Consider the following 26,519-nt stretch of genomic DNA (forward strand, 5'->3'; position numbering starts at 1 on the left):
TACCATATGATCCAGTAATCCCACTCCTGGGCATATACCCAAAGAAAACCATCATCCCAAAAGAAACTTGTACCATAATGTTTATCGCAGCACTAGTTACAATAGCCAGGACATGGAAGCAACCGAAATGCCCATCAACAAATGAATGGATACAGAAGATGTGGCATATATATACAATGGAATATTACTCAGCTATAAAAAGGGATGAGATGGAGCTATATGTCATGAGGTGGATAGAACTACAATCTGTCATACAGAGTGAAGTAAGTCAGAAAGAGAAGGACAAATATTGTATGCTAACTCACATATACGGAATCTAAAAATGGTACTGATGAACTCAGTGACAAGAACAAGGATGCAGATACAGAGAATGGACTGGAGAACTCGGGGTATGGGAGGGGGCGGGGGGTGAAGGGGAAGCTGAGACGAAGCGAGAGAGTAGCACAGACATATATATACTACCAACTGTAAAATAGTCAGTGGGAAGTTGTTGTATAACAAAGGGAGTTCAACTCGAGGATGGAAGATGCCTTAGAGGACTGGGGCAGGGAGGGTGGGGGGGACTCGGGGGGGGGGGAGTCAAGGAAGGGAGGGAATACGGGGATATGTGTATAAAAACAGATGATTGAACCTGGTGTACCCCCCAAAATAAATAAATAAATAAATAAATAAATAAAGAATCCGCCTGCCAATTCAGGGGACACAGGTTGCAGCCCTGGTCCTGGAAGATCCCACATGCCACGGAGCAACTAAGCCCATGTGCCACAACTACTGGGCCTGTGCTCTAAAGCCTGCAAGCCACAACTACTGAGCCCATGTGCCACAACTACTGAAGCTCGAGCACTTAGAGCCTGTGCTCCGCAACAAGAGAAGCCACCGCAATGAGAATACTGCCCACCACAACCAAGAGTAGCCCCCATTCACCTCATCTAGAGAATGCTTGTGCGCAGCAACAAAGACCCAAAGCAGCCTAAATAAATAAATAAAGTGTGATTCCCTTGGCATACCAGCTCCATGATAGGCTAAAAGTAGCCAAGAAGCATGCTGCCTTATGAGGAAAGAAATAAGCCTATAAATAAACCACAAGGTAGAAAATTCACATAAAAGGAATCTGTAGTGGATTAGAGTCTATTTCTAATATCAAACACAATTCTAAACCATATTAACTTGGGGTTTGGAAAAAGTTTAAGACATGGTTCATATGCTTTCAGCGTTCCTATTTCTTTTTTTTTTTAACATCTTAATTTATTTTATTTCTTTACAAATTAAAAATGCACTGAAAAATCAACCAATAAAGAGAAATGAGAGATCCATTTCTGGAAGCAGGCAAGCCTGGCCACCACTAAGCCTAGCCCTTGTCCTGCCCCAGCCAGCTTGGGTTGGAAGATAACTGTCAGCCACTCTATCAAAACCAAAGCCCAAGTGGTGTCCCCGCAGGACAGACCAGCTCCAGGCACCTCTGCCTCTCTCCTCAAGAACCCCCAGCTTGGAGAAGCAGTGTTTCCAGTAGGAGCTCAGAGTGGGATATGGGCTGGCTCTGTGAGGTATTGCAAGTTGATGATCAGGCTCCCTACAGATCCAGTGTTGGGGCTGGAAAGAAGGCTGGTACTTCTCCCAGGTCTTAATTTATTTTGCAACTCAGTTCCCAGGCTTATTCATCTCTGACAATGTACTTCCATCCCTGGGGTGATCACCAATCTTTGCAGGAGAGAAAAAGAACCGTGGAAGCAGAGAGAGAAAGCTAATCAACCACCCTTAGTAACCTTGACATTGCTGCCGACTTCCAGGCCCAAGAAGGACTGACCATTTTTTTCTCCACCACCTATGGAGAGATGTGTATGTTTTATCCCTAAAATAAGAAGTTGTTGCTAACAGTGAGCTAAATTAGCAGCCCCTCCCCCTGTAGTAATCCTGGGATCCCCACTCCTTCCTACCTGCCACTCTCTTCTTGGAGGCTGGTCCACAGGGACACATAAAATTGCCAGGCGCTGGGTACCTTCAAATTCCCCAACACTGAATCACATAAAGTAAACTGAGAAACTACATTCATTACCACAGGATTAGCAGGAAAAGCAAGATAAATTGAGGGGATAGAGGCACCTTCCATCAGTAGGACATGACAGAGTGGTAAGGTACTTTAGCCCAAAAAGAATCTCCTTAAACTTCCCCCTCCCAGCAAAGAGACTGAGGTCAGCTTACTCAACTTATAAGATATGCAACTGTCCCAATTTATTTCTCTGCTCTCCTGGGGTACCTTCTGGAAGCTGGCCTGGGACCCTATTCAGTTTACCCACTTGGCTCTAGCTCAGTAGCTGCCAAACTTCCTTGCGCATATGACAGAGAAAGTCCATACAAGGTGCCCCCCAGTTCAGGCTCTTGTCTTCCACCAGAATGAGCTTCAATGGCATCTCCAGCTTGTCCTCCTGTTTCTCCATGATAAGCTTCAGGCTCTGTGATCTCTTTGCCCTTAAGCTATCAATGAGGTCTCATACCCTCTTGTACAGTGGATTATGCAAAACTGGCAGAACACTCAAGCCACTGGTGATCTGACTGAAGGAGGAGACGCTGAAGAGGCTCTGGACAACTGAGGGTTACCTATTTCTACAAACGAGTTATAAATGGTATGCATGGAAAAAAATCTCACAGTAATCTGTTCATCCATGCATGTATACCCTGACTGCTGTATTGCACAGTCATCATTTTTTATATAGAAGGATGACAAGTTTAACCTTTAAATGACCACTTATTTGTCAAAAAAAGTTCCACATGTATTAAAAATATTAAATCATCAATCATGCAAATTGAATCAAATTGAAATAATGTGTACCTAATAAAGTGAATGTGGTGATTTCTAATTTAAGCCATATCCAACATATAAAAGTTTAAAATCCACATGAAACTCTTATGCAGCAAGAAACAAATATGAGAAGCTTTTCTGAGTTGAATTGTGTCCTCCCAAGATTGGTATGTTGAAGTCCTAATCCCCAGTACCTCAGAATGTGACCTCTTTTTTGGAAATAGGGTCGTTGCACAAGGAATTAGTTAAAATGAGTTCATACTGAAGCAGGGTAGGCCCCTAATCCAATATGACTGCTGTCCTTATAAAATGGCCATGTGAAGACAGAGACACATAGGAAGAATGCCATGTGACAAAGAAGGCAAAGATTGGAGTTATGCAGTTGTATGCCAAGGAATGCCAAAGACTCCTGGCAAACCACCAGAAGCTAGGGAGAGGCAAGGAAGGATTTCACTATTGGTTTCAGAGAGAGCATGACCCTGCTGATGCCTTGATTTCAGACTTCCAGCCTCCAGAACTATGGCAGTTAATTTCTGCTGTTATAAGCCACCCAGTTTGTGGCAGTTTGTTATAGCAGCCATAGGAAACTAATACAGCATTTTCAGTCTCTCTTGTACGTGAATTTACTGATATATTAATGTCTTCATTTTTTAAATTTATTTTCTAAAATAATACAGTAAATTTGACTTTTGGGGGTATAGCTCTATACATTTTTTTTTTTTTTTTTGCGCACGGGCTTAGCTGCTCCATGGCATGTGGGATCTTCCTGGAGCAGGGATTGAACCCGTGTCCTCCGCATTGGCAGGCGGATTCTCAACCACTGCGCCACCTAGGAAGCCCGAGCTCTATACATTTTAACACGTGTGTCTGTGTGTGTGTGTGTGGCCATCGACCATAAGATAACAATGCTTAATGTCTTGATTTTTTAAAAATATTATTTTATTTATTTATTTATTTGGCTGTACCGGGTCTTAGTTGCGGCACATGGGATCTTTAGTTGCAGCATGCAAACTCTTAATTGTGGCATGTGGGATCTAGTTCCCTGACCAGGGATTGAACTTGGGCCCCCTGCATTGAGAGCGTGGAGTCTTAGCAACTGGACCACCAGGTAAGTCCCAATGTCTTGATTTTTAATAGCCATTACTAAAACAAGAGTAATGAAACTGTTTCACATAGGCTTAAGTAAATTTCCAGCTCTTTCACTTCAAAATTTAGACTTTGAGTTCACACTTCAATAATACATTTTTTTATTCCTAAAATAAAGATAACCTCTAAAAGTTCACTATCTTTAGTTTATTCATTATTTTTAAAATCTCAAGCTCTATGCTTGAGAAAGTCACTTTCAATAAGAATTCATCTGAAGTTTTGAAGAAACTGATAAATCACCATTCTTCACACAAAACAGAACGTAACATAAAAGATACATACCTTTGCAATATGCATACCACTTACTGCTATTAGCTTATTATATGCACAAGTACAGAATTTTCACCATATCTTCTAACATTGCCCTCATTATAAAAATTCACGTCTCTTGGGACTTCCCTGGTGGCTCAGTGGTTAAGAATCTGTTGGCCAATGCAGGGGACACAGATTTTATCCCTGATCTGGGAAGATTCCACATGCCGTGGAGCAACTAAGCCCGTGCACCACAACCACTGAGCCTGCGCTCTAGGGCCCGCAAGCCACAACTACTGAGCCCACGTGCTGCAACTGCTGAAACCTGCTTGCCTAGAGCCCGTGTTCTGCAACAAGAGAAGCCACTGCAATAAGAAGACCACGCAGTGCAACAGAGTGGCCCCTGCTCACCACAACTAGAGAGAGCCCGAGCAGCAATGAAGACCCAACGCAGCCAATAATAAAGAAAGAAAGAAAATTATTTTAAAAATTCACATCTCTCTCTTAGTTTTAGAACACTGAGAAGTCTGTTTTAAACTTCTAAACATCCACTATTCAACAAACTTTTTTTATTGAAGTATAGTTAACTTACAATGTTATGTTTCAAGCATACAGCAAAGCAATTCAGTTATACACACACACATATATATTGTTTTTCATATTCTTTTCCATTATAGGTTATTACAAGATATTGAGTATAGTTCCCTGTGCTACACAGGAGGTCCTTGTTGTCTACCTATTTTATATATAGTAGTCTGTGTATGTTAACCCCAAACTCCTAATTTATCTCTCCCCCCAACCCCTACTATCCCCTTTGGTAACCATAAGTTTGTTTTCTATGTCTGTGAGTCTATTTCTATTTTGTAAATAAGTTCATTTGTATCATTTTTTCAGATTCCACATATAAGCGATATGATATTTGTCTTTGTCTGACATACTTAGCTTAGTATGATAATCTCTAGGTCCATCCATGTTGCTGCAAATGGCATGATTTCATTCTTTTTTACGGCTGAGTAATACTCCACTGTGTGTGTGTATATATATATATATATATATATATCTCACATCTTTATCCATTCATCTGTTGATGGACATTTAGGTTGCTTCCATGTTTTGGCCATTGTAAACAGTGCTGCTTTGAACACTGGGGTGCGTGTATCTTTTCATGTTAGAGTTTTCTCCCAATATATGCCCAGGAGTGGGATTGCTGGATTATATGGTAGCTGTTTTTAGTTTTTAAGGAACCTCCACACTGTTCTCCACAGTGGCTGCACCAATTTACATTCTCAACAACAGCGTAAGAGGGCCCCTTTCTCTTCACAGCCTCTCCAGCAGTTATTAGTTGTAGACTTTTTAATTATGACCATTCTGACTGGTGTGAGATGATACCTCATGGTAGTTTTCATTTGCATTTCTCTAATAATTTCCAATACTGAGCATCTTTTCATGTGCCTATTGGCCATCTGTATGTCTTCTTAGAGAAATGTTCATTTACATCTTCTGCCCATTTTTTTTTTTAATATATTAAGCTGCATGAGCTATTTGTATATTTTGGGGAATTAACAAACATTTATTGAAAATTAAGATGTGTGTGTGAGGTAGTGTGGTGGAGAAAGAAGCAGAGAATTCATTGCTTTAAAAAAAAAAGAGCAATGTGATTTTAAAATTTGGTAAGTTTCTGCTTTAAAAAATATTACCACTTATCCCTTAAAAGTATGCAGCTGCTTTCCCTGCAGGAATATCTCACATATAAATTAAGTCATTTTTCCCCACATGGAAATTTTATTATGATTTTATGTCTATTGTAACTTACACACAATGCTATAAGGCTTTTTAAGGTGAGGATATCTTTTGTTCCCCTAAATAATGTAGATTAAAAACAAATTACAAGGACTTCCCTGGTGGCACAGTGGTTAACAATCCGTCTGCCAATGCAGGGGACATGGGTTCAATCCCTAGTCTGGGAGGATCCCACATGCCTCAGAGCAACTAAACCCATGAGCCACAACTACTGAGCCTGTGTGCCACAACTACTGAAGCCTGAGTGCCCTAGAGCCCGTGCTCCACAACAAGAGAAGCCATCGCAATAAGAAGCCTGCATACCTCGACAAAGAATAGCCCCTGCTCACCGCAGGGCTGAGAGAAAGCCTGCACACAGCAACAAAGACCCAACGCAGCCAATAAATAAACTAAATAACTAAATAAATTTTGAAACAAAATAAAAACAAATTACAGGGACTTCCCTGGTGGCACAATGGATAAGACTCCATGCTCCCAACGCAAGGGTCCCTGGTTTAAACCCTGGTCAGGGAACTAGATCCCACATGCATGCCGCAACTAAGAGTTCACATGCTGCAACTAAGAGTTCGCATGTGACAACTAAGGAGCCCACCTGCCACAACTAAGACCCGGGGCAACCAAAAAAAAATTAAATAAATAGATATTAAAAGAAGAAAAAAGCAAATTACATATAAAAATCAACATCTGTAATACTTGTTACCGCTGCATTTCACAAAATTTGTACTATAGAAAAATTTCATAAATGTTTATTGATAATATGCACATGCTCACAATTAGAAACTTGCTACTTAATGTTTAAACTACGGATAACTTCCTAAAATGGACCTCTTTATTATTATCAACTTTGTTATTACACTTCTTCCCATACAGTAGTACTTAGCATTGTGGCTCTAGTCTTGAAGACTATCCACATACAAATTATGTGTTTATTAGAAAATGTGTAGGCTAAAAATATGGGGCTCAACTGTCAGAATCTATGATAATTTCTGGATAAATATTTATATAATTAAGATATACCAGCACTGAAAGCCCCTGTATGCCTTTATCCAGTTTTTGAAAATCTAAATATTCAACTAAATATTTCTGCATACAAGAGAAAAACTGTTAACGCTTCTTTTCCCTCAATCAATTCAGATTTCTCTGAGAAGACACAAACCTCCTATAAGTTTTACCAAGCATAGAGAATCACTTTAAAATGATGGATAGCAAAAAAAGGTCAACATCTTAAAATTATTAGTAAATTACAGTTGTAATATTCTTATACCATCTGCAGATTCCTAAGTAAGTATTTTCCCAAGGTTTATTGTACCACTATTTCCATGGGCTTCTAAAGCAGGTTAAAAATGCAGATGCTTAAAACATCTGAACTCTATTACCTTCATAATACTGAGACATCAGAAAAGTCTATTCACAGAGCTTCAAATTTACAGATGTCCATGAAAAGACTAATTTACAATTTTCTCCTTTTAAAAGGAACAATACTTCTTATTCAGTACTGTCATGTAAAAGAAATGTATCCTTTGAGCATAAAAACCTATAGTCCTCCCATTTGTTTATATCAAGCTGGCAAAGTTTTAGTTCTGATTCAAAATCTGATGTTTTCTACAGAGCATCTGCTTTTCAAACAGTCCATGAATCCCCATTACCAGGTTCCATGTGGAAAATAATTAGAAGTTACCAAATTTAATATACCTATTCTTTGTACAAGTTTTTGTTGTTGTCTATTTTCCTTCAAATTTTTTATTTTCTGTTGTGCTGTTGTGTTTATTTTTATTTATTTACTTTCAGGTCTTAAATGTTTTCCTCATTTAAATCCCCTTATGAATATTTTCTTTAAAAGAATGTTGTTATATAAATACCCTGGGACTTCCCTGGTGGTCCAGCAGTTAAGACTCCATGCTCCCAATGCAGGGGGCCCAGGTTCAGTCCTTCCTCAGGAACTGTATACTTCATGTTGCAACTGAGACCCAGCACAGTCAAAAAAATAAATAAATATTTAAGAAAGAAAAAAATACCCTAACTTCCCTTCCTTCCTGAAGTATCAGCCTTTAGTAATTTTCCAATTCTGAGATAACAACTATGGCTTGGACACAGTGAGGAAATATGTAGAATTTTTAACAGTACCACTGAGTAATTAATTGAGTTTGAAGTGCAGTTATAAAGTGAAGAATATGATTACCATCTTGCTACATACAAATCACTTTTTCACTCATCTCTTGGCAATACTTTTAGAAAACCTATCACCTAGATTGTCACATACTCACATTTTAGGTTTAAGAGATGAGGGATGGGTCTCTAATTTTACATATTAGATGATGGTTCATGCCAAGATACAGAACTCAGAATGATACAGAATAGAATATCCTTCTCTTCCACACTAACTAGCATAAAGTCAGAAAAATAAAAATTACACAGCTCGTGGTTCTCAAATAGCATTACTTAAAAGTGATTAAGGGACTTCACTGGTGCCGTAGTGGTTAAAGACTACTCACTCCCAACGCAGGGTGCCTGGGTTCAATCCTTGGTCTGGGAACTAGATCCCACATGCATGCCCCAACTAAGACTTTGCATGCCACAACTAAGGAGGCTGTGCACCACAACTAAGGAGCCAGCGAGCCGCAACTAAGAAGCCTGTCAGCAGCAACTAAGGAGCCTACCTGCCACAACCAAGGAGCCCACAAGCTGCAACTAAGGAACCCGCCAGCCACAACTGAGACCAAGTGCAACCAAATAAATAAATATATATTTTTTAAGTGATTAATTCATTCTCCTACCTTCATCCATGAAATTCAAAGTAAGAATCAGAAAATATGCTTAAATATGTCCTTTCTCCAGTCCCTAAAGTTATCATACAAGAGCTCATCCCCCAATAAGCATGCCAACTATATTATAAAAGAAAAATATCTGATTTAAACATGACCTGGATCACCCATAAATTCTGCTTTCATCTGGAACTTGACATTATAGTCACTTTCAAAATATATACCTCTTTAAAACTCTTCCTTTCTCTCATTTGCCCCCTCAAAGTTTGAAAATTCTTTCAAATCCAATATCTCTTACTATAAAATGACCACTTAAATTGGCCCTTTTCAATTCAAAATATTTTAAACAACAATCTTAAAAGTTAACTGATATAAACTCATACAAAGAATAAGGTCTACAGGCGAATAATGAAATATCTATATTCATTTTCATGTTTTCAGTATTAAAGCTGTACATCTTAATTATCTGATTATTCAATTATTTCAAAATACACATGAACACACAAAGGACTAGCCTCAAATAAACAAAACTTTCTTAATCCCTGTCACTGTATTCAGACACAGGATAAATTTAGATAAATTTACATTTCACATTTGCAAAACAAATTGTGGTATACATTGTTTTAAAAAGAAATATAGGGTTCAGTGATCCTCAATAATCAGAAGTAGATTGCTTTATATGAAACATCACAACGTAGTACTCATCAAATGAAAAAAATTTTTCAAATATGTCAGGGGATAAGAAAGGTAGCTGTCTGGGGTCCTGTGTATGTGTGTTCCTGTGATTGTCTAATTCTAAAAACAACCTCTCTCCAACAAAATCAGTATTTTTTCAATAAATATGAGTATATACTGTACAATAAAATTCATAAAGATAACGTGCACTTCCAAAATGCTGTAACAGTCCAAATAGAAAAAAAAAACCAGTGTTTTAATTTCCCACATAGCAAGTCAATGTTAAACAATGTCATTTTTTCCCCTTTCTCCCTAACCATTCCACAAATCAGGACTACTGTATTTGTATATTTAATAAGATGAACAAACTGACTAGAAGCTCTAGAGGAGTCAAAGAAAAAGAAATCCTTTTCATTTTCCCACAAACAAAAAGATAAAACAAAAGCAAATACGAAGACTTGTTAAATGAGAAGCATTTGAAAAACCCAACGTGACCAGCTTTTGATTTACCCCAGTCTGACAAGGAAGACAGACCCCACCCCCACTCCAGATTGTGGCTTTTTTTTTCCTTGGGTGGGGGTGTGGAGAAGGGAAGCTGTCACATTTCCATCTTCGGTTATTGTTAAGTCCACAGCCTAGATTCCCAAGTATCACTGGTCCAGGGGAAAAAATATTAAAGCAGATAATTTAAATTGTCGGAAATACACAGTATTTTGATTTTTTTTCTATTTTTAAAGTTCATTATACCCAGCTTCAATCTGCGAAGACTAGATCGCCTTTGACAGCCTGTCCCTCAAACATTCCCTGTAAGACCGCTTGCTCCAGATTCACTAACAATTCTCTCCTCTCTAAACTTAAATTAGAAAAACGCATTTCAGAAATTATTTCATCCAGAAAACCATACCTCCCCATCCTTCTTGCTTTGGCGTGGAGTGTAGAGCGAAGATTTAAAAAGAGATCCATTCGCTCTTTAAACAAAAAGAAATGGGGGTAGAGGGCTAGTGGGGGAAAGAGCAGCAGTGGACCTGAACGAAATGTGGAGAAAAGTTTTTTATGTGACGAGTTTGTCCTCTGGCAGGGGAACAGGAGTTGGGCAGAAAACCGGAGTCTTGGCCCAGGGCTTGTGCAAAGAGAAGGCACCTGCGGAAGAGGAGGCCGGGGACCCGAGAGGAGCCGAGCGAGCACCTACCGACTTGCAGCACATTCTCCACGGAGCCGCTGTCCAGCAGACGGATGCCCCGGCGGAACGGGAGCCCCTCGCCGCCACCGCCGCCGGTCGCTCCAGCCCCAGAGCCCAGCCCGGGGGACGCCCCCGCCGCGGCGGCCCCGGGGGCGGAGCCGGCCGGAGCGGAGGCCCCGGGGGGTGGCGGAGGCCCCTCCTCGGCCGGCGAAGCCCCCGCGGCGCCGCCAGCCGCGCCGGCGCCAGGGCCGCCGCGGTACTGGAAGCTGGAGTACATGCAGATCTCCCGCTCATTCCGCGGGAAGGACCAGTAGACGATGCGGCGCTGCACGGGCTCCGGGATCCGCTCGAAGCGCTCCTCCACCCGCTCGTACGCCCACTTTTCCGCCACCGTCTTGGCGGCGCAGTCCAGCAAGGACTCGGGCTGCAGGTGGGGGCGGGCCCCTGGCGGCAGGCAGCTGCCGCCGACGCCCCCCAGCCCGCCGCCGGCCGCCCCGGGCGAGCCGCGAGGGTGGTGAGACTGCGGACTGGGCCATGAGCACAGGCGCTTGGCCGGAGAGACCGGCGGTGGCGAGAGCAGCTCCTCTCGCTCACCTCCTTCCGCCATTGCTGGGGACTGACTGACTGACTGAGGCGGCGGCAGCGGCGGCTGCACCGGCTGCGGCGGAGACCCCGGCCACGGCCACGCGCCGCGCGCAAGCGCCCAGCTGCGACGCCGGGGCGGGGGGGGGGGGGAGGGGTGGGGCGGAGCGAGCAAACCCGCGAGCCCGCCGGCCCGAGTGGGGAGCCTGGGCCAGTCCGGGGCGCGCGCCACGAGGGCCGACCTAGGCGGACTGAGGAAGAGCGAGAAGCGGCGCGCGCTCTCCGGGCCGCCGCGAGCGCGAGGAGGGACGGGAGCGAGCGCGGGCCGGCGGCGCGCGCCAGGCGCAGACGGCCCAGAACGCGCACCGAGCGCTCGCCCCGGGCCAACTTCCACCTAGAGGCCACACAGGGCGCGAGGAGCGCGGGGCAACTGCGCCCGCTCGCGCGCCTCCAACCCACCTGCCGCCTGAAGGGAGGGGAGTGGACTGCGCGGCCAAGTGCAACGGCCGTGCGCGAGCCCTACGAGGAGCCCCCGCGAAGTGCTAGGCTTGCGGGGCAGAGGAAGAGAGAAAACTCAAAATCAGGGTCCTCTGGTAGATTGACCAGACGGCCAGCGGTCACAGCGGAGCGAAGGATCTGGCAGAAAGAAGCTAGGAAAAAATCGGAAAGTTTCAGTGATGAAAACTCTGCTCACACCACAGAAATGTAGAATAAAGTCGGCGGTCCCCTCCAGAGCCGGGCGAAGTTGCACCGGCCCCTGACTGGACAATGGGACGCCAAGATCTCACCGCCACGGCGGCTGCAGCCTCCGTGGATTTTGAAGGGTTTTAGCACCTTGCATCCCAGGGGGAAAAATAAAACTTTTGATGTGGTTTTTGGTAGAACTGATCCCCTTCCTCCAGTCTTAATTAGGTCTTTCATGTTTTCCTCACTTTGCTCAGTCTTTCTACACCTTCATGTTAATTACAACAAGTTGCACACATTTTTATATATTTGTGTAATGCCTGACTGCCCACCTGACTGTAAACACCATGGGAGCAAAGATCACGTCTCTTTTCTTGTCGATATTTTATCGTCTGCCTGACATACAGCGACTTCACGGCTAACTCCTCCAGAAACAATACTGAGTTGTAAGCAACGGTATGTTGCTCAGTCAAGAAAACGTATTATTTCAGATTTGCTGACTAATCTCTAAAAGGTTAAAATGTTATAACAACTGTATTGAGAGTTCCTTCAGCTGTGTTCTCCCTTCAAAATGAGCGAGTTCTACAGTGTAATATAAAATAAGGATAAGGGAGTAAATGACTGGAGATGGAAAGGAGCCAAAGTACTTTGGTTTTGCTGTAATCTCAGAATTAAGGAGCATATGCTATAGAGTCAGAATTGGGTGTGAATCACACTGGCTACTTGTGTGACGCTGATCAAGTCATTTTTAAAAGAGAGCTAGTAATAATGCCTATACATATAATTTATTAGAAGTAATTCAAATCTGCTTATTCAGTGTAGTAGATAATATGTTTATATCTGTAAACGGATTTATATCTGTAAACATCTAAATGGATTATTGTGAAGTAGTGTAATCCCTATGCCCCCTTAAATCTGGTGCCACAGTTACAGACTTTCATGGCACCCATTCTTTTCCTGCCTAGAACTTATCAGAGTTTTATTTTTGGCATGAGTATTCCTTTGATGTCTTTTCTCCCTGACTAGATTATGAGCTGTGTAAGGGCAGAAAACATTTCTATGTAAAGACCTATCTCTAACATTCCCCATAACGTATGGACATGAAAGATGCTCAAAAAACATTTACTTTCTGAATCAATGAATACGTTACTTTGATTTACTCAACTGCTGGAAAGTATGGTTAATAGAGGTTTGGACATAAGAAATATTACTAAACATGTTTATTAAGAGTCACATTTGATTCTTACCAGTTTGATTTAACTAGGTACTTTTTCCTTATTTGGAAGACATTAAACTTCATAGAAAAGTACAAAGAATAGCATAATCTATACCCACATACTCACCATTCAGAATTAATACTTATTACTTAATATTTCAGAAGTCCACTTTAACCACCTCCATATAGCGTCCCTGGGAGCAAGTACAACCTGAGTTTGGAGTCTATTTTTAAATTATGTGTGTGTGCATATGTAACATTGTTTTGTGTATATTTCATTTAATTAAATGGTATCACAGCTGCCTACCATCATAGTGGTAACTTTCTTTTTCCTGTGCATACTGATACACAAAGATCTAATTCCTTTGAAGTGCTGTAAAATATTCCATTTTAAGAATATATCAAAAAATATATATATATCACATTTTCTTTCAAAGCCTACCTCTACCACTTGTTAGCTATATAAAGAAGTGATTTAAACCCTCTGTGCCTTAGCTTTCTAATTTATAAAAGGGGGATAATGAGTTCTTATTTAATAAGGTTGTTTTGTAATTAATATATGTGAATTGCATGGAATAGTACATAGCATGTGGTTAAGTATTCAGTAAATGTTAGCTATTATTTATGTATTTATTTCACTAATGATGGACATTTAGGTTGTTTCCATTTTTTTTTAATTATTGCAAACAGTACTTCAATGAACATTCAGTACTACAATAAACATCTGTATCTGGATTTCCTTGTGCATATATATTCTATTGGACTGGCCAAGAAGTTTGTTCAGGTTTTTCCATAATATGTTACGGAAAAAACCCAAGCAAATTTTTTGGCCAACCCAGTGGAATTTCTCCTTGAGACATAGCCAGAATGGAATTACTGATCATAGGATATAAACACTTTCAGTTTTGCTAAATGCCGCCAATTTGTGTTCCAATGTAGCTACCCCAGTGTATTAGTTATTAATGCTGAGTAACAACTCCAAAACTTAGAGGTTTCAAATAACATTAGTAATCTATTCTCTCTCACAGTTTCTATGAGTGAGGAATTTGGGAGCAGCTTGGCCATGTGCTTCTGGCTCAGGATCTGTCATGAAGTTGGCACTCAATGTTGGCTGAGAGGACTTCCCTGGTGGCGCAGTGGCTGAGAATCCTCCTGCCAATGCAGGGGACATGGGTTTGATCCCTGGTCTGGGAAGATCCCACATGCCACAGAGCAACTAAGCCCACAACTACTGAGCCTGCATTTTAGAGCCTGCGAACCACAACAGAGCCCACCTGTGTGCTGCAACTACTGAAGCCCCTGCTCAATAATAAGAGAAGCTACCACAATGAGAAGCCCATGCACCACAACTGGAGAAAGCCTGTGCACAGCAACGAAGACCCAATGCAGCCAAAACAGAACAATAAACAAACAAACAAACAAACAAACATTGGCTGAGGCTGCAATCATATGAAGACTTGACCAGGACTAGAGTATCCTCTTGCAAACAGGCTTACTCACATGGCTGATAAATTGGTTCTGGCTCTTGGCAGGAGTTCCTCTCCAGGTAAGGCCTCTCCAATGGGCTGCTTCAGTATCTTGCGGCATGACTGGTTTTCCCCAAAGGAATCAGAGAGCAAGGTAGAAGCTGCAATGCCTTATGACCTAGCCTCAGAAGTCACACACCATCACTTCTACAATATTCTGTATTATCAGACCAACCCTGATTCAATGTGAGAGAAGAGTGTACGAAAGCATAAACATGAGGAGGAGACAAGGTTCACTAGAAGCCATGTTGGATATTGGCTACCACAACCAACCCTCACCAGCACTGAGTAAGAGTACTATTTCCCTGTATCCTCACCAATATGCAATATTGTCAGACTTAATAAGTTTTAACAGCCTGAATAACAAGAAATGTTATCTCTATTTTTATTTGGTTACTGGTGAGGTTGAGCATCATTTTATATGTTTTGGACCATCATACACCCTCTTCTGTTAATTACCTAATTTCATCTTTTTTTTTTTTTTCCTTCTGGATTGTTTAACATTTTCTTGATTTTTAGTGCTTTATGTACTCTGGATAGTACTCCTTTCTTATATGTATTGCAAATATCTTCTTCCAATATGTCTTTTGACTTTAATATGTCTTTTAGTATATCTTGATGAAATCAAATTACCTAATTTTTCTTTTGTGTTTTGTATATATTACATCTTATTTGAACAAGCCTTTCATATTCTACATTTTCTTCTAGTAATTCTTTAACTTTTTAGGTTTTTTGCCATCTGGAATTTTTTTTTCTTTCTACAAATGTAATTTTATTTTTTTCTATAGAGAAAGCTGTCTTTATTTTTATTTTTTTATATTTTTTGGCTGCACGATGTGGCTTGTAGGATCTTAGTTCCCTGACCAGGTATTGAACCTGGGCCCTCGGCAGTGAGAGCACAGAGTCCCAACCACTGGACCACTAGGGAATTCCCGAGAGAGAGCTGTTAATTGCTCTAAAACCATTTGTCAAATAGTTCAACCTTTCCTCCATTGATGTGTGATGTACCAAGTTGTCTTATATGCATGGATTTGTTTCTGGGCTTTTTTTTCTTTATGTTTTACTTACCTTTTTATCTCTTTGTATTTCAATAAAACACTTTTAAAATTAATAATTAAATTTGGTATTATATAATTAAATTTGGAAATATTTAAACAACTGGTAAGATGAATTTTCCTTCTTTGTCCTTGTTTTCCAAATTTTTCTTAGCTATCCATGTACCTTTTTAACCTTTCACACAATTCTTATAATCAACTTTACTATGTTTCCCAAAAAGTCCTGAAGGAATTCTTCTTGGAATTACACTAAATTTATAGATTAATTTGGGGACAACTATAATTGTCTTCATAAATATAGTCTATCTTTTCATTTATATGAGTGTTCTTTATCAATCTTTTTAAAAGAACTAAATATCTTATTGTTACTCTTCTATTTATTTTGTGACCCTAAGGATTGCTAGATCTTTTCTAAAATATCATTAAACAAGAAACAATCTCACCTCTAGTAGCTTAACATCTAGATAGTGAGATATGATGAAACATGTGAACAGTTAAATAACAGTAAAAGACTGAAATAATACCAACAAAGTAATAGCTTCAGAGGATTGTCAAGTGATTTAAAGAAGCACTCATTGTTTGGGGTATCAGAAGAAAGATCAGTTTGAGCAAAAATTGTGAGAGGAAGCTCAACCATAGTCTTATTTCATCTTCATCTAGAACCTGAAGAATGAGTAGGGTTCATCTCCTGCACTGTTGGTGGGACTGTAAGTTGGTACAGCCACTATGGAAAACAATTTGGAGGTTCCTTAAAAAACTACAAATAGAACTACCATATGATCCAGTAATCCCACTCCTGGGCATATACCCAAAGAAAACCATAATCCCAAAAGAAACTTGTACCATAATGTCTATTGCAGCACTATTTACAATAGCCAGGACATGGAAGCAACCTAAATGCCCATCAACAAATGAATGGATACAGAAGATGTGGCATATATATACAATGGAATATTACTCAGCTATAAAAAGGGACGAGATGGAGCTATATGTAATGAGGTGGATAGAACTACAGTCTGTCATACAGAGTGAAGTAAGTCAGAAAGAGAAAGACAAATATTGTATGCTAACTCACATATATGGAATCTAAAAATTGTACTGATGAACTCAGTGACAAGAACAAGGACGCAGATACAGAGAATGGACTGGAGAACTCGAGGTTTGGGAGGGGGTGCGTGGTGAAGGGGAAGCTGAGACGAAGCGAGAGAGTAGCACAGACATATATATACTACCAACTGTAAAATAGATAGTCAGTGGGAAGTTGTGGTATAACAAAGGGAGTCCAACTCGAGGATGGAAGATGCCTTAGAGGACTGGGGCGGGGAGTGTGGGGGGACTCGAGGGGGGGGAGTCAAGGAAGGGAGCGAATACGGGGATATGTGTATAAAAACAGATGATTGAACCTGGTGTACCCCCCCAAAAAGTAATAAATAAATAAATAAAATTAAAAAAAAAAAAAAAAGAATGAGTAGGGTTCAAATAGCCCCCCTCCCCCCAAAAAAGGCCCAAAGCCTTAGGGAAGGAATTTCAATTGGGTTGAACACCTTCAGCAAAAACCCAAAAGCTGAAAAGTACAAAACATTCTTGAAACAATTAAAAATAAATCTGGCTATAAAAATGGGAAATAAAGATCAGAAGTGTCTTTTAAAGCCAAATTATGGGTAACATTAAATGCCAGGTTAAGGAATTTGAAGTTAAGTATACAGTATGGGCAATGGGGAACCAAGACAGTGAAGGCTGTTAGATATCTATATGGCATGATAACACTGGCTATAACCTATGTTTTTCATATCTTTTCCCCCATTAGTATGCTTTGCACTTAGCACATAATAGAGCCTCAATAAATGTTTCATGAGTGAATGAATGAATGAATGATCTGGCTATGGATGTGGAGAATCTGTTTGAAGGGGAGAAAAGGAGACATAGAAACCTGTTAGGTACTTATTCCAACAATCTGGTCATGAATTGTAATGGCCTCAATTCAGCTGACAGTAGGAAAAGAGATATTTCTCTGAAAAAAGTGCTTCTGCCCTACTGTTCCTAAAAAATGATACAATGAACATTTATTAACACCCACACTGTACCTTAGAGTAGCAGGGTGACTTTTTTTTCCTGATAGACCATGAAGCTATATTTTGTAATTTTTGGTATATTTGCCATTTTTAAACAAATACAAATAAATAAGCTACTATTTGTGAAGCTTTATAAGCTAAATTTAGTGAAGGATACTAGGTTGTTTAAGATAGCTTGGGCATTAAGAATGAAAGAAACTATATGTGAGCCTGAGCTGGGATCAGAAAACCAGGAATTGATGCAGAGGAAATTACAGAAAAATAAGAAGGGCAAGGACATCTAATAATAATGATACTTAAAACTGATACAGTGCTTTACAGTTTTCAGCTAGGAAATAAAGCATTGCTGAAGAAAACTCACTGAATTGGTGCTGACCAAGAATATTAATTTTATTCTAATTCCATTTGGGTCCTAAATGCTGCTCGGTAAACTTATTATTCATCCCCAATTGACTAGAATCTTTATCCTCATTTCACCTATGAAGAAAGGCTCAGAAAACTGTGTCTTAATCAAGGTCACTAGCAAGTGACTGACAGATCCAGAACTCAAATCTATGTTGTTGAATTCTGAGCCCAATGAAGTTTCTTTTCTACACCATAGTTGTCTCACCTAAGAGCCAAAGTGTTTTGTAAGGATAGAATTAAAGTGACCATATATTCTCTCCAGGACAGGGACTCAAAGTTGGCCTGAAAGGGGCTATCATACTGATTAACTTAGAAGGGAATAAGCAATTAGATTTCTCAGTAAAGCATAAGAACTATTCCACTGGCTATAGTCAACTAATAAAACCTAAGGAAAGAAGAAAAAAAAAGAGGGCAAGAACAAGAGGAAGGTGAAGGAGAAGAAAGATGAAAAGGAAAAGCAGCAGTGACTCGTGGTAGGAAAGAAGCCTTAACACGCTAGAAATAGCAGCAAGTGGAATAATAAGAGACCCAGTATCAGGCCTTGTTGATGTGTGACTCGTGTGTAGTAAATATGGAAGTCAGTGTTATTGAGAGCTATGTGAAGCCACTGTTGATCTGCCAGCTCTTTTCAGGATTAGTCTAAACATCGGTTCAGATTAAAATAATACCGGTTTGTTGATGTTAACATTACTGTTCTGCTTTAAATACAAAAGTCAGTATACAATGTGGAGCTTATAGTTTAGTTTGGGAAACAGACATTAAACAAATAAACATATAAATATATAAATACAGATGGTAATAACATGGCCTATAAGACTTTGGGGAATATGTAAAATGTGGTTGGGAATAGCAAGTACTTTAGATTAATTGGAACACAAAGATTGTGGTGAGAAGTAGCAGGAAAAGACTATAAAAGAGATTTGAGAGACATTGGGAAGAGCTTTAAACTGCTAACTTAAGGAATCTGAGTTCTTAGCTTGGCAGAGGGAAGCTGATGAAGATGTTTTGAGCAGGAGAGTAACACCATAAAAGGCAGTGTTCTAGGAAGATGACTCAGACAGATGCGTGCAGGATCAATGCGGAGGAGAAATGGAGGCAGAGAATGAGTTAGAAGGCTGTGGCAACACGTGAGAAGGAGGTGGTAAAGCCCTGTAGAGGACACACGACATCTAGACATAGGGGCCGACATCCAGCCTGCACTCCATTTGCCCAGCCCTGCACCTAAAGGGTTGCATTTGGGTGCCTTTCTAATTCTCACCAAGGAACCATCTGGGCAGTGACCCTAGGCCTGTATTGCCCTGTTCCATCTCTCTTCTCTGGTGAGAGAATTGACCCATTTCAAAGAGACTGAGTCTACAGATATTTCTTTTACAGCACTGCAATGTCCAGGGTGAAAACAAAAATGCCAAAATCAATGACCAGGAAGAATACATGACATTTTACGACAGTTTTTTTGATGTCAGCAAAATTTTGAGCCAAACTTAAAAACAAATCTTTAAAATTTCATTTGTGGAACATCCTCAACCAGTTAGGAATGGAACAAAAATCAGTGATCAGATGGGGCGAGGGATAGAGACTTAGAGATGAGGATTTAGGCATCATTTGGCAAGTAAAGTAGATGCAACCCAGAGTAATTTATTGAATAATGGACTTTATTCTGGTTTCCATTTCAAAATGTAGATGGTGGACACCTATGCTTGATGAGAATGCTGACTTTGGGTCTATGTGAAATAACGGATGAATTGGGGACAGGTAAAGATATTTGAGAAATGGAAAGGAAAACCATGATTAAGACAATATTGAATTGATTGGACCTATTACCCAACTCTGCCATATATCTTCCAGGAGAGAACAACCATATAATTAGAGGAATTTAGCTCCAGGGGTAATTTAGCCCCAACCTACCTAATGGATTGGAGTGATCCCACACCCCATTCCAAAGTGATTCATTCAGGGATAGACAGTTGTAAGTTAATCAGTGTATGGCCTTTCCCTTGTCATGGGGATTGGTTCAGGAATGGGCATAACCCATTAGGCCAATGAGACATGTGGTTTGCTGGAAACTTCCAGGAAAGAAATGTTCTCACTCTTTTAAGAGAGCTTGTGGAAGTAATTCTCTGAGTGCTCTGACACAGAGAAGGAAATTGTTGATAGCATGCAATGGATACAAAGGTAAGCCAGGCTTCGGTTGAAGGTGACACACCAGAAGGCTTATGGGAAAGACAGAAAATAACTAGACTTCTGATGGCTTTCTTGAACAGCTGAATCAAACCTACTTAACGCCCCCATGCCTATCGACATCCAGTTACATGAGTCAATAAATCCCCTTTATTATCTTTCCAATACTTTATTGAGGTATAACTTACATGCATTAAAATGTACAAATCCTAAATGTATAGCTTATTGACTCTTTATATATGTACACACCTATGAGGCCACCACACACATGAAAATATAGAATATTTCTGTTTTTCCATAAAGTTTCTTTGTATCTTTTTCCAATCAATATGCATCTGTGCCCCCCCCCCCCCCACACACATACACAGAAACACATTATTCATTTACATAGAATCCTGTAGAATGAATTCCTTTGTCTGGCTTTTTTCACTAAGCATGTTTTTAAGAGGCATCTCTGTTATTCTCATGTATCCGCAGTTTGTTCTGCTTTAATCCTGAGTAGTATTCCATTATACGAATATACCACATGTCCATTCTCTCTTTATCCGTTCTCCCTTTGATGGACATTTGGAGTGTGTGCTAGTTAAGAAGGATTAGAGGTACAAGAGCTTTATTAGACGTTACGCTTGATAGGGAACATGGGGAGGGAGCTATCAGCTAGCGAAAGACTAGGAGAGCCCTCAGACCTCTGTGCAGGGGAAGGAGAAAGGAAAAGAAGGAATGTTGGGGTGGAAGGGTCTTAGACTGCATTGCAGTTCTAAGAAAGTTAGACAAAACCAGTCACCCATCAGAGGAGTCCTGCATCTCCCAGGATCAGGCCTGCCTTCGTGTGTCTCCTGCACTGTCAGAAGAGCAACCTGGGGAAACCATGGCCTCTGGGTGAAGGCCTCTGAGTTTCAGAGCATAGCAATCAAGATGGTCAATAAAGGATGCTCCTCACAACCAGAGATCCAAGAAGAACATTTTCACGGCTGGTGTACCACCCTGTACCTCACAGATTTACTTCTCCTTGCAGGATCAGGGAACAGATCTTCCAGAGTTCTCTTTCTGAGGGGAAACTCAGTAGTGGAAGGTTGGTGTGGTAAACTACAACCCTCATTGCTACCACGGATCCTGGGGCCACAACTAGTATCCGTCTTCTTCCTCCTCCACTTATCTGTTCTGAATTCGCCCCACCCTCAGCTATCACCTCAGAGCTTGCTTAGTGGTGTGACCCAAACCTTCAATCCTTAGGATTCTGAGCACTTAGTAATCTTATCTTTCTCAGGCCAGGACTGTTTCACTTGTCTGTTCACAGTTACAATGGGGCAAGAGAGTACCAGGAGGCACTCAAATAGATCTCCTGGGTTCTACGTGTTTCCTTCCTGACCCCTCTGTGTGAAAGGAACACTACTTCCTTCTGCTGAAGGGTCAGTAACTCCTGCCAATATATGACTCCTCTTCTCATCTACTAGTCTCTGGGCACAAGTCTCTGGTACCCTGGTAGCCCCTGCAGTTTGTGGTGTAGTGGACCATGACCTTTAATCCTGAAGAACCTAGTGCTGTGGAGACAGGAAGCACAAAATCCCCCAGACGGTCACTGGGACTGATGATAAGTGGGACCACTCTTGCTTCTATTTCTTGGTTTCAGGACCCATGTCTCCTTCCTAAGAGACGCATAACTATATAACGGTCCCTAAACTGATGCATACAAAGCATCTTGAGGGATGGCACCCAACCCTTCAGAATGTTATCTCTGAGCTGAGCATTTTAAATGCATCCGTAGAAGGCATTTGTGTCATTCTGTGAAGCTGGCTGTTTCTGGATGATGTGTTATCTGATATGACCAGTGGATTCAATGATCATGCCAGATGATTCTGACACATTTTTTGCTATAAAGTGCGTCTCCTGGTTAGGTGCTATTCTGTGTGAGATTCCGTGCCTGTGGACCAGGGATTCTATAAGCCCCTGAGTACTGGTACTGGCTGAGTTTTGTGGGCAGGAACAACAGACTCATATGTAGAATAGGTATCCATCCCTTTGAGAACAAACTCTTGACTCTTCTAGAATGGAAGGGGCCTTATGTCTTTGATCTGCCCCCAGAGACCAGTTGATCTCTGAGGAACAGTGCTATATCAGGGGCTTAGTTATTCATCTTAGTTACCAATGAGTTGAACATTCAAGGAAGCAAAAGCTAGATCAACTTTGGTAGGTATCTGCTATTGGGCCTGTATGTAGCCTCAACTTCTGCCACAATGATCACTCCTTCATGTCCCCATTATACTAGTTCTGGGAATGCCAATGACAAAGGCTGACTAATACCAACTAGCCAAGCCATTTTGCCTGCTTGGCTGTTCAGTGTCTCTTTCATGACAGATGCTTTCTGGTGGTGTGTAATATAAAAAAAATTGCTTTCCTTCTAAGTTCCTGACCAGATGGCCTATGCCTAGGCCACTGCTCAGGAATCTATATACGAGGGTGAGTCAAAAATCATACCCACTCTGGATGTAGAATTTATAGAAGCTTTCCTATAACTGGAGTTGCAGGTAATTTTTGACTCACACTCATATATTTTCACGTCTCTAGCCCTGTCTCTCCTCCTCACAAATCAGACAACCAGATGCACTGCTCTACCCATTTGGAATATATTTCCTCTCCATCATTTGTCAGGGCCACTGCTGAATGAATCTATAATGAAATCACTATCCATTTTTGGCTTGCACCCACATTCCAAACAGACTCACCCATAAACCAAGCTCCAGCTTTTTCTTTCTCTTTCAGCTGTTGTATCAGACCTCCTTCTCCCCACACAGTCATAGGTGCAAGCTTAGAGAAGGGAAATGGTGCAGCTGTGGTAGGTAATATGAAGGTCTGGATTTCCTGCTCCTGCCCTCAGGCTCCTGGAATCCTAGACGTACTACCATTTGCATCTTATGATAGACACATGCTGGTTATGTCTGAATTTATGACTTGGTATGTACAACAAAATCCAGCTCATAATGGAAAGTTCCATACTCAAAGTTACTTAATGCCCCATAGTCAAGTGTGTAGCAGTAATGCACTGGAGCTGTTGTTTATTGTAGGGTGCATAATATTCTCCTGTAAATGGCATGCCCTTGCTCCAGAATTCCAAGGCCTGCATTATGATTCTAGCACTGGGGCTTGCCATAAACTCCATATTATATCTTTTCCCACTACTGACAGCTCCAACTGGGCCTGCTGGATCATATAGCCCAAGCATCAAAGCTGCCTGCTCTGCAGTTTAGATCCACATCAGAGCCCTTTCCTGCTTTAGGCCCCACTAAAAGCTGGCTGCATTCAGTATTACTTCAGTGTATGAGCTAGAACAGTATTCTTAGGTGTGGAATATGCTACCTTCAGAACTTGATGAGGCCTACCAGGCACTATACTTCTTTCTGTGTGTTAGGGGATGCAAGAGGCAGTAATTTTGTCTTTCACCTGGAGGAGATATCCTGGGATGCCTTGAAACTGAGCCCCTAAACACTTACCAAAGTGGCAGGTCCCTGATTTGCAGCAGAGTTGATCTCCCACCCTTTGTTTTATCCTCATCCTAGTAACACAATTGCTCATTCTGTTCAATCAGCATGATGTCATCAATGTAATGAATCAATGTGATATTCTTCGAGATTGTCAGGATCATACTGCATCATGATACTGGGCAGAAAATGACATAATCGCAAAGCAAAACTATAAAGAATTGTGATGGTTAATCCTATATGTTGACTTGACTGGACCACTGAGTGTCCAGATATTTAGTCAAACATTATTCTGGGTGTTTTTGTGAGGGTGTTTTTGGATGAGATTAGCATTTAAATTGGAAGACCGGCTAAAGCAGATTGCCCTCCCTAATGTGTGTGGGCCTCAACCAAGAATTTGAAAGCCTGAATAGAACCAATAGATACTGACCTTCCCCCCAAATGTAAGAGAGTTTTGTCCCACCTGACTATCTTGACTGGGACTTTAACTTCTTCCCTGCCTTTGGACTCCAGCTGAAACATCAGCTCTTCCTGGGTCTTGAGCCTGGCCACCAGATGAGACCTACACCATTTGCTCTCCTGGGTTTCCAGCTTGCTGACTCACCTTGTAGATCTTGGAACTTCTCAAAATCCATATCATGTGAGCTAATTCCTTATGATAAATCCTGTGTTTTATATATACACACACACATATACATATATATATATACACATATGTGTGTGTGTGTGTGTGTGTGTGTGTATGGGTGTATGTGTATGTACAAAATGGTCCTGTTTCTCTGGAGAACCCAAAGACAATAACTATGTTTCCTGTGAACATAACTCTTTCCGATCCTCTTTCTTGATTAGGATAGAAGAGAATGCATTTGTCAATTCAATGGCTACACAGTATGTACCTGAAACCACGTTAATCTAAGTCTGGTATGGTAGTTGCAGTTGGGGCTGCTGCTTGGTGGAGTAAGCTGCCAACCAATCTTGGTGTGTAGTAATCTATAGGTATCCTGTAAAATCCCTCTAATATCTGCAGGGGCTACACTGGTGAATTAAATGGGGTTATAGTACAGGTCACCACCGCCTGCAAACTTGGCATTCTTTTGATCTTTAAAGGTGGCACTAACTACCTCCATCCACCCCCACCTGCACACACACACACTCCAAGGATACACGGGGGTATGGCATTTTCAGAAGCTTCCACTTAGCCTTTCCTAGTAGGATAACTCTTACCCCACAGGGCAAGGACTCAACATGGGGGTTACTCCAACTGCCAAGTATATCAACTCCAATTACACATTTGAGAACCAGGGAAATGACTAGAAATGCCTGGATGAGTCCATGTCTCCTGTGGACCCACTGTAGTGTGGAACTTGTCCAGGATTCCATTGATCACCTGACCTCCATGTGCCCCCACTCTAACATGGAGATCATCATGATACCTCAAACTCTGTGTCCAAAAGTCCTCAAAATATCTGGCTATTCCTCTTTTCCCAGTATACAGTTATTCAAATAAATGGTCATAGGTCTCTTTAAAGAATGAGCTGGGGGAATCATTATTGTATATATTTGCTGTGGTGTGGCAGGGTCCTTCTTCCTGGGAACTCAGTCACCTTTCAGTCAATAGGTTCCAGGTCTAAAAACTGGCTCAGGTCTAAAACTTGGGCAGAAGATTACTTTTAATTGAAGTTACTTCAAAGTATTTTTTTTTTTTATAGTTGTGGCACATGGGCTTAGTTGCTCCATGGCATGTGGAATCGTCCCAGGGCAGGGCTCGAACCCGTGTCCCCTGCATTGGCAGGCGGATTCTTTTAACACTGCGCCACCTAGGAAGTCCACTTCAACGTATTTTTGTACTTAATTTTATATTAATAATTTTGTGTTCTTTTTCTTAAAGAGAGCACCCAAGATTGCATAGGCTCCTGGCCACGCAAAACTTAGGTCTGCCCCTGTTTCTGAAAAGGAATAAGGAATAATCACTGGAACCATATACAAAAATAAATCAAGAACCAGACTGTCTAGACCCAAGTCAATGAGTTCCTAGCTCATGGCTTCAGATGTAACCATATCTAGCAACTGGATGGGTCCTGAGAACTGGAACATAGGTGAACTTACTGGTGGATTAAAGGACCCTCTAGCCGCATAGATGTATAGGAAGTGAACCTAGCAGAAACTCATCTTGTTAAAGTCAAATCAGCTAGTTAAGATTCCACTACAGGGTTAAAATGATAGTAATACTGACTGGCCTTTATTGAGCACTCTCTATGTGCCAGACAATATACTAAGCGCTCACTACATTATCTCTTTTATCAACCTGATTAACCCTATTTTAGTTATGACAGATGAGGAAACTGAGGTTTGAAGAGGTTGACCTGTCCAAGATCACACTGGTGCATTAAAACTCAAAACCACATGACTGACTCCAAGCTTTTGCCCTAAATCACCATACACTGCCTCCAAAACATTCTGTGAAAAAACTGTTGTTATATCTCAAAGAGCATAAAAGACTTTTACTCAATTTCCCCTGCTTTGCAGCAACACTTACATCACCTCAACCACACTATGATTTAAAATTCCACTGCAATTTGAATAGTGGTAGAGCTGTTACTGTTGAAGCCAATCCAAGAGGCCTCTAAAATGAGAATCAACACCATTAGAGAAGTACTATGCCCAATTTTCACCTATTCACTTCAAGTTCAGTTTTCACAGGCTGGTAGTAGCA

The 26,519-nt window shown here is 41.0% G+C and overlaps 1 protein-coding gene across 1 annotated transcript in view; it reads right to left on the reverse strand.

Annotated features, from left to right (window-relative positions):
• ZSWIM5 (zinc finger SWIM-type containing 5) overlaps positions 1 to 11,219 on the reverse strand; it is a 223,047-nt gene extending 211,828 nt beyond the window's left edge. Inside the window, exon 1 of the mRNA XM_057708949.1 lies at positions 10,622 to 11,219. Coding sequence (XP_057564932.1) covers positions 10,622 to 11,219 — 598 coding nt within the window. The remainder of the gene's footprint in view (positions 1 to 10,621) is intronic.
• Between the last annotated feature and the right edge of the window lie 15,300 nt (positions 11,220 to 26,519).

The sequence above is a fragment of the Hippopotamus amphibius genome, chromosome 1 (assembly GCF_030028045.1).
Source record: "Hippopotamus amphibius kiboko isolate mHipAmp2 chromosome 1, mHipAmp2.hap2, whole genome shotgun sequence".
Classification (NCBI taxonomy): Eukaryota; Metazoa; Chordata; class Mammalia; order Artiodactyla; family Hippopotamidae; genus Hippopotamus; species Hippopotamus amphibius.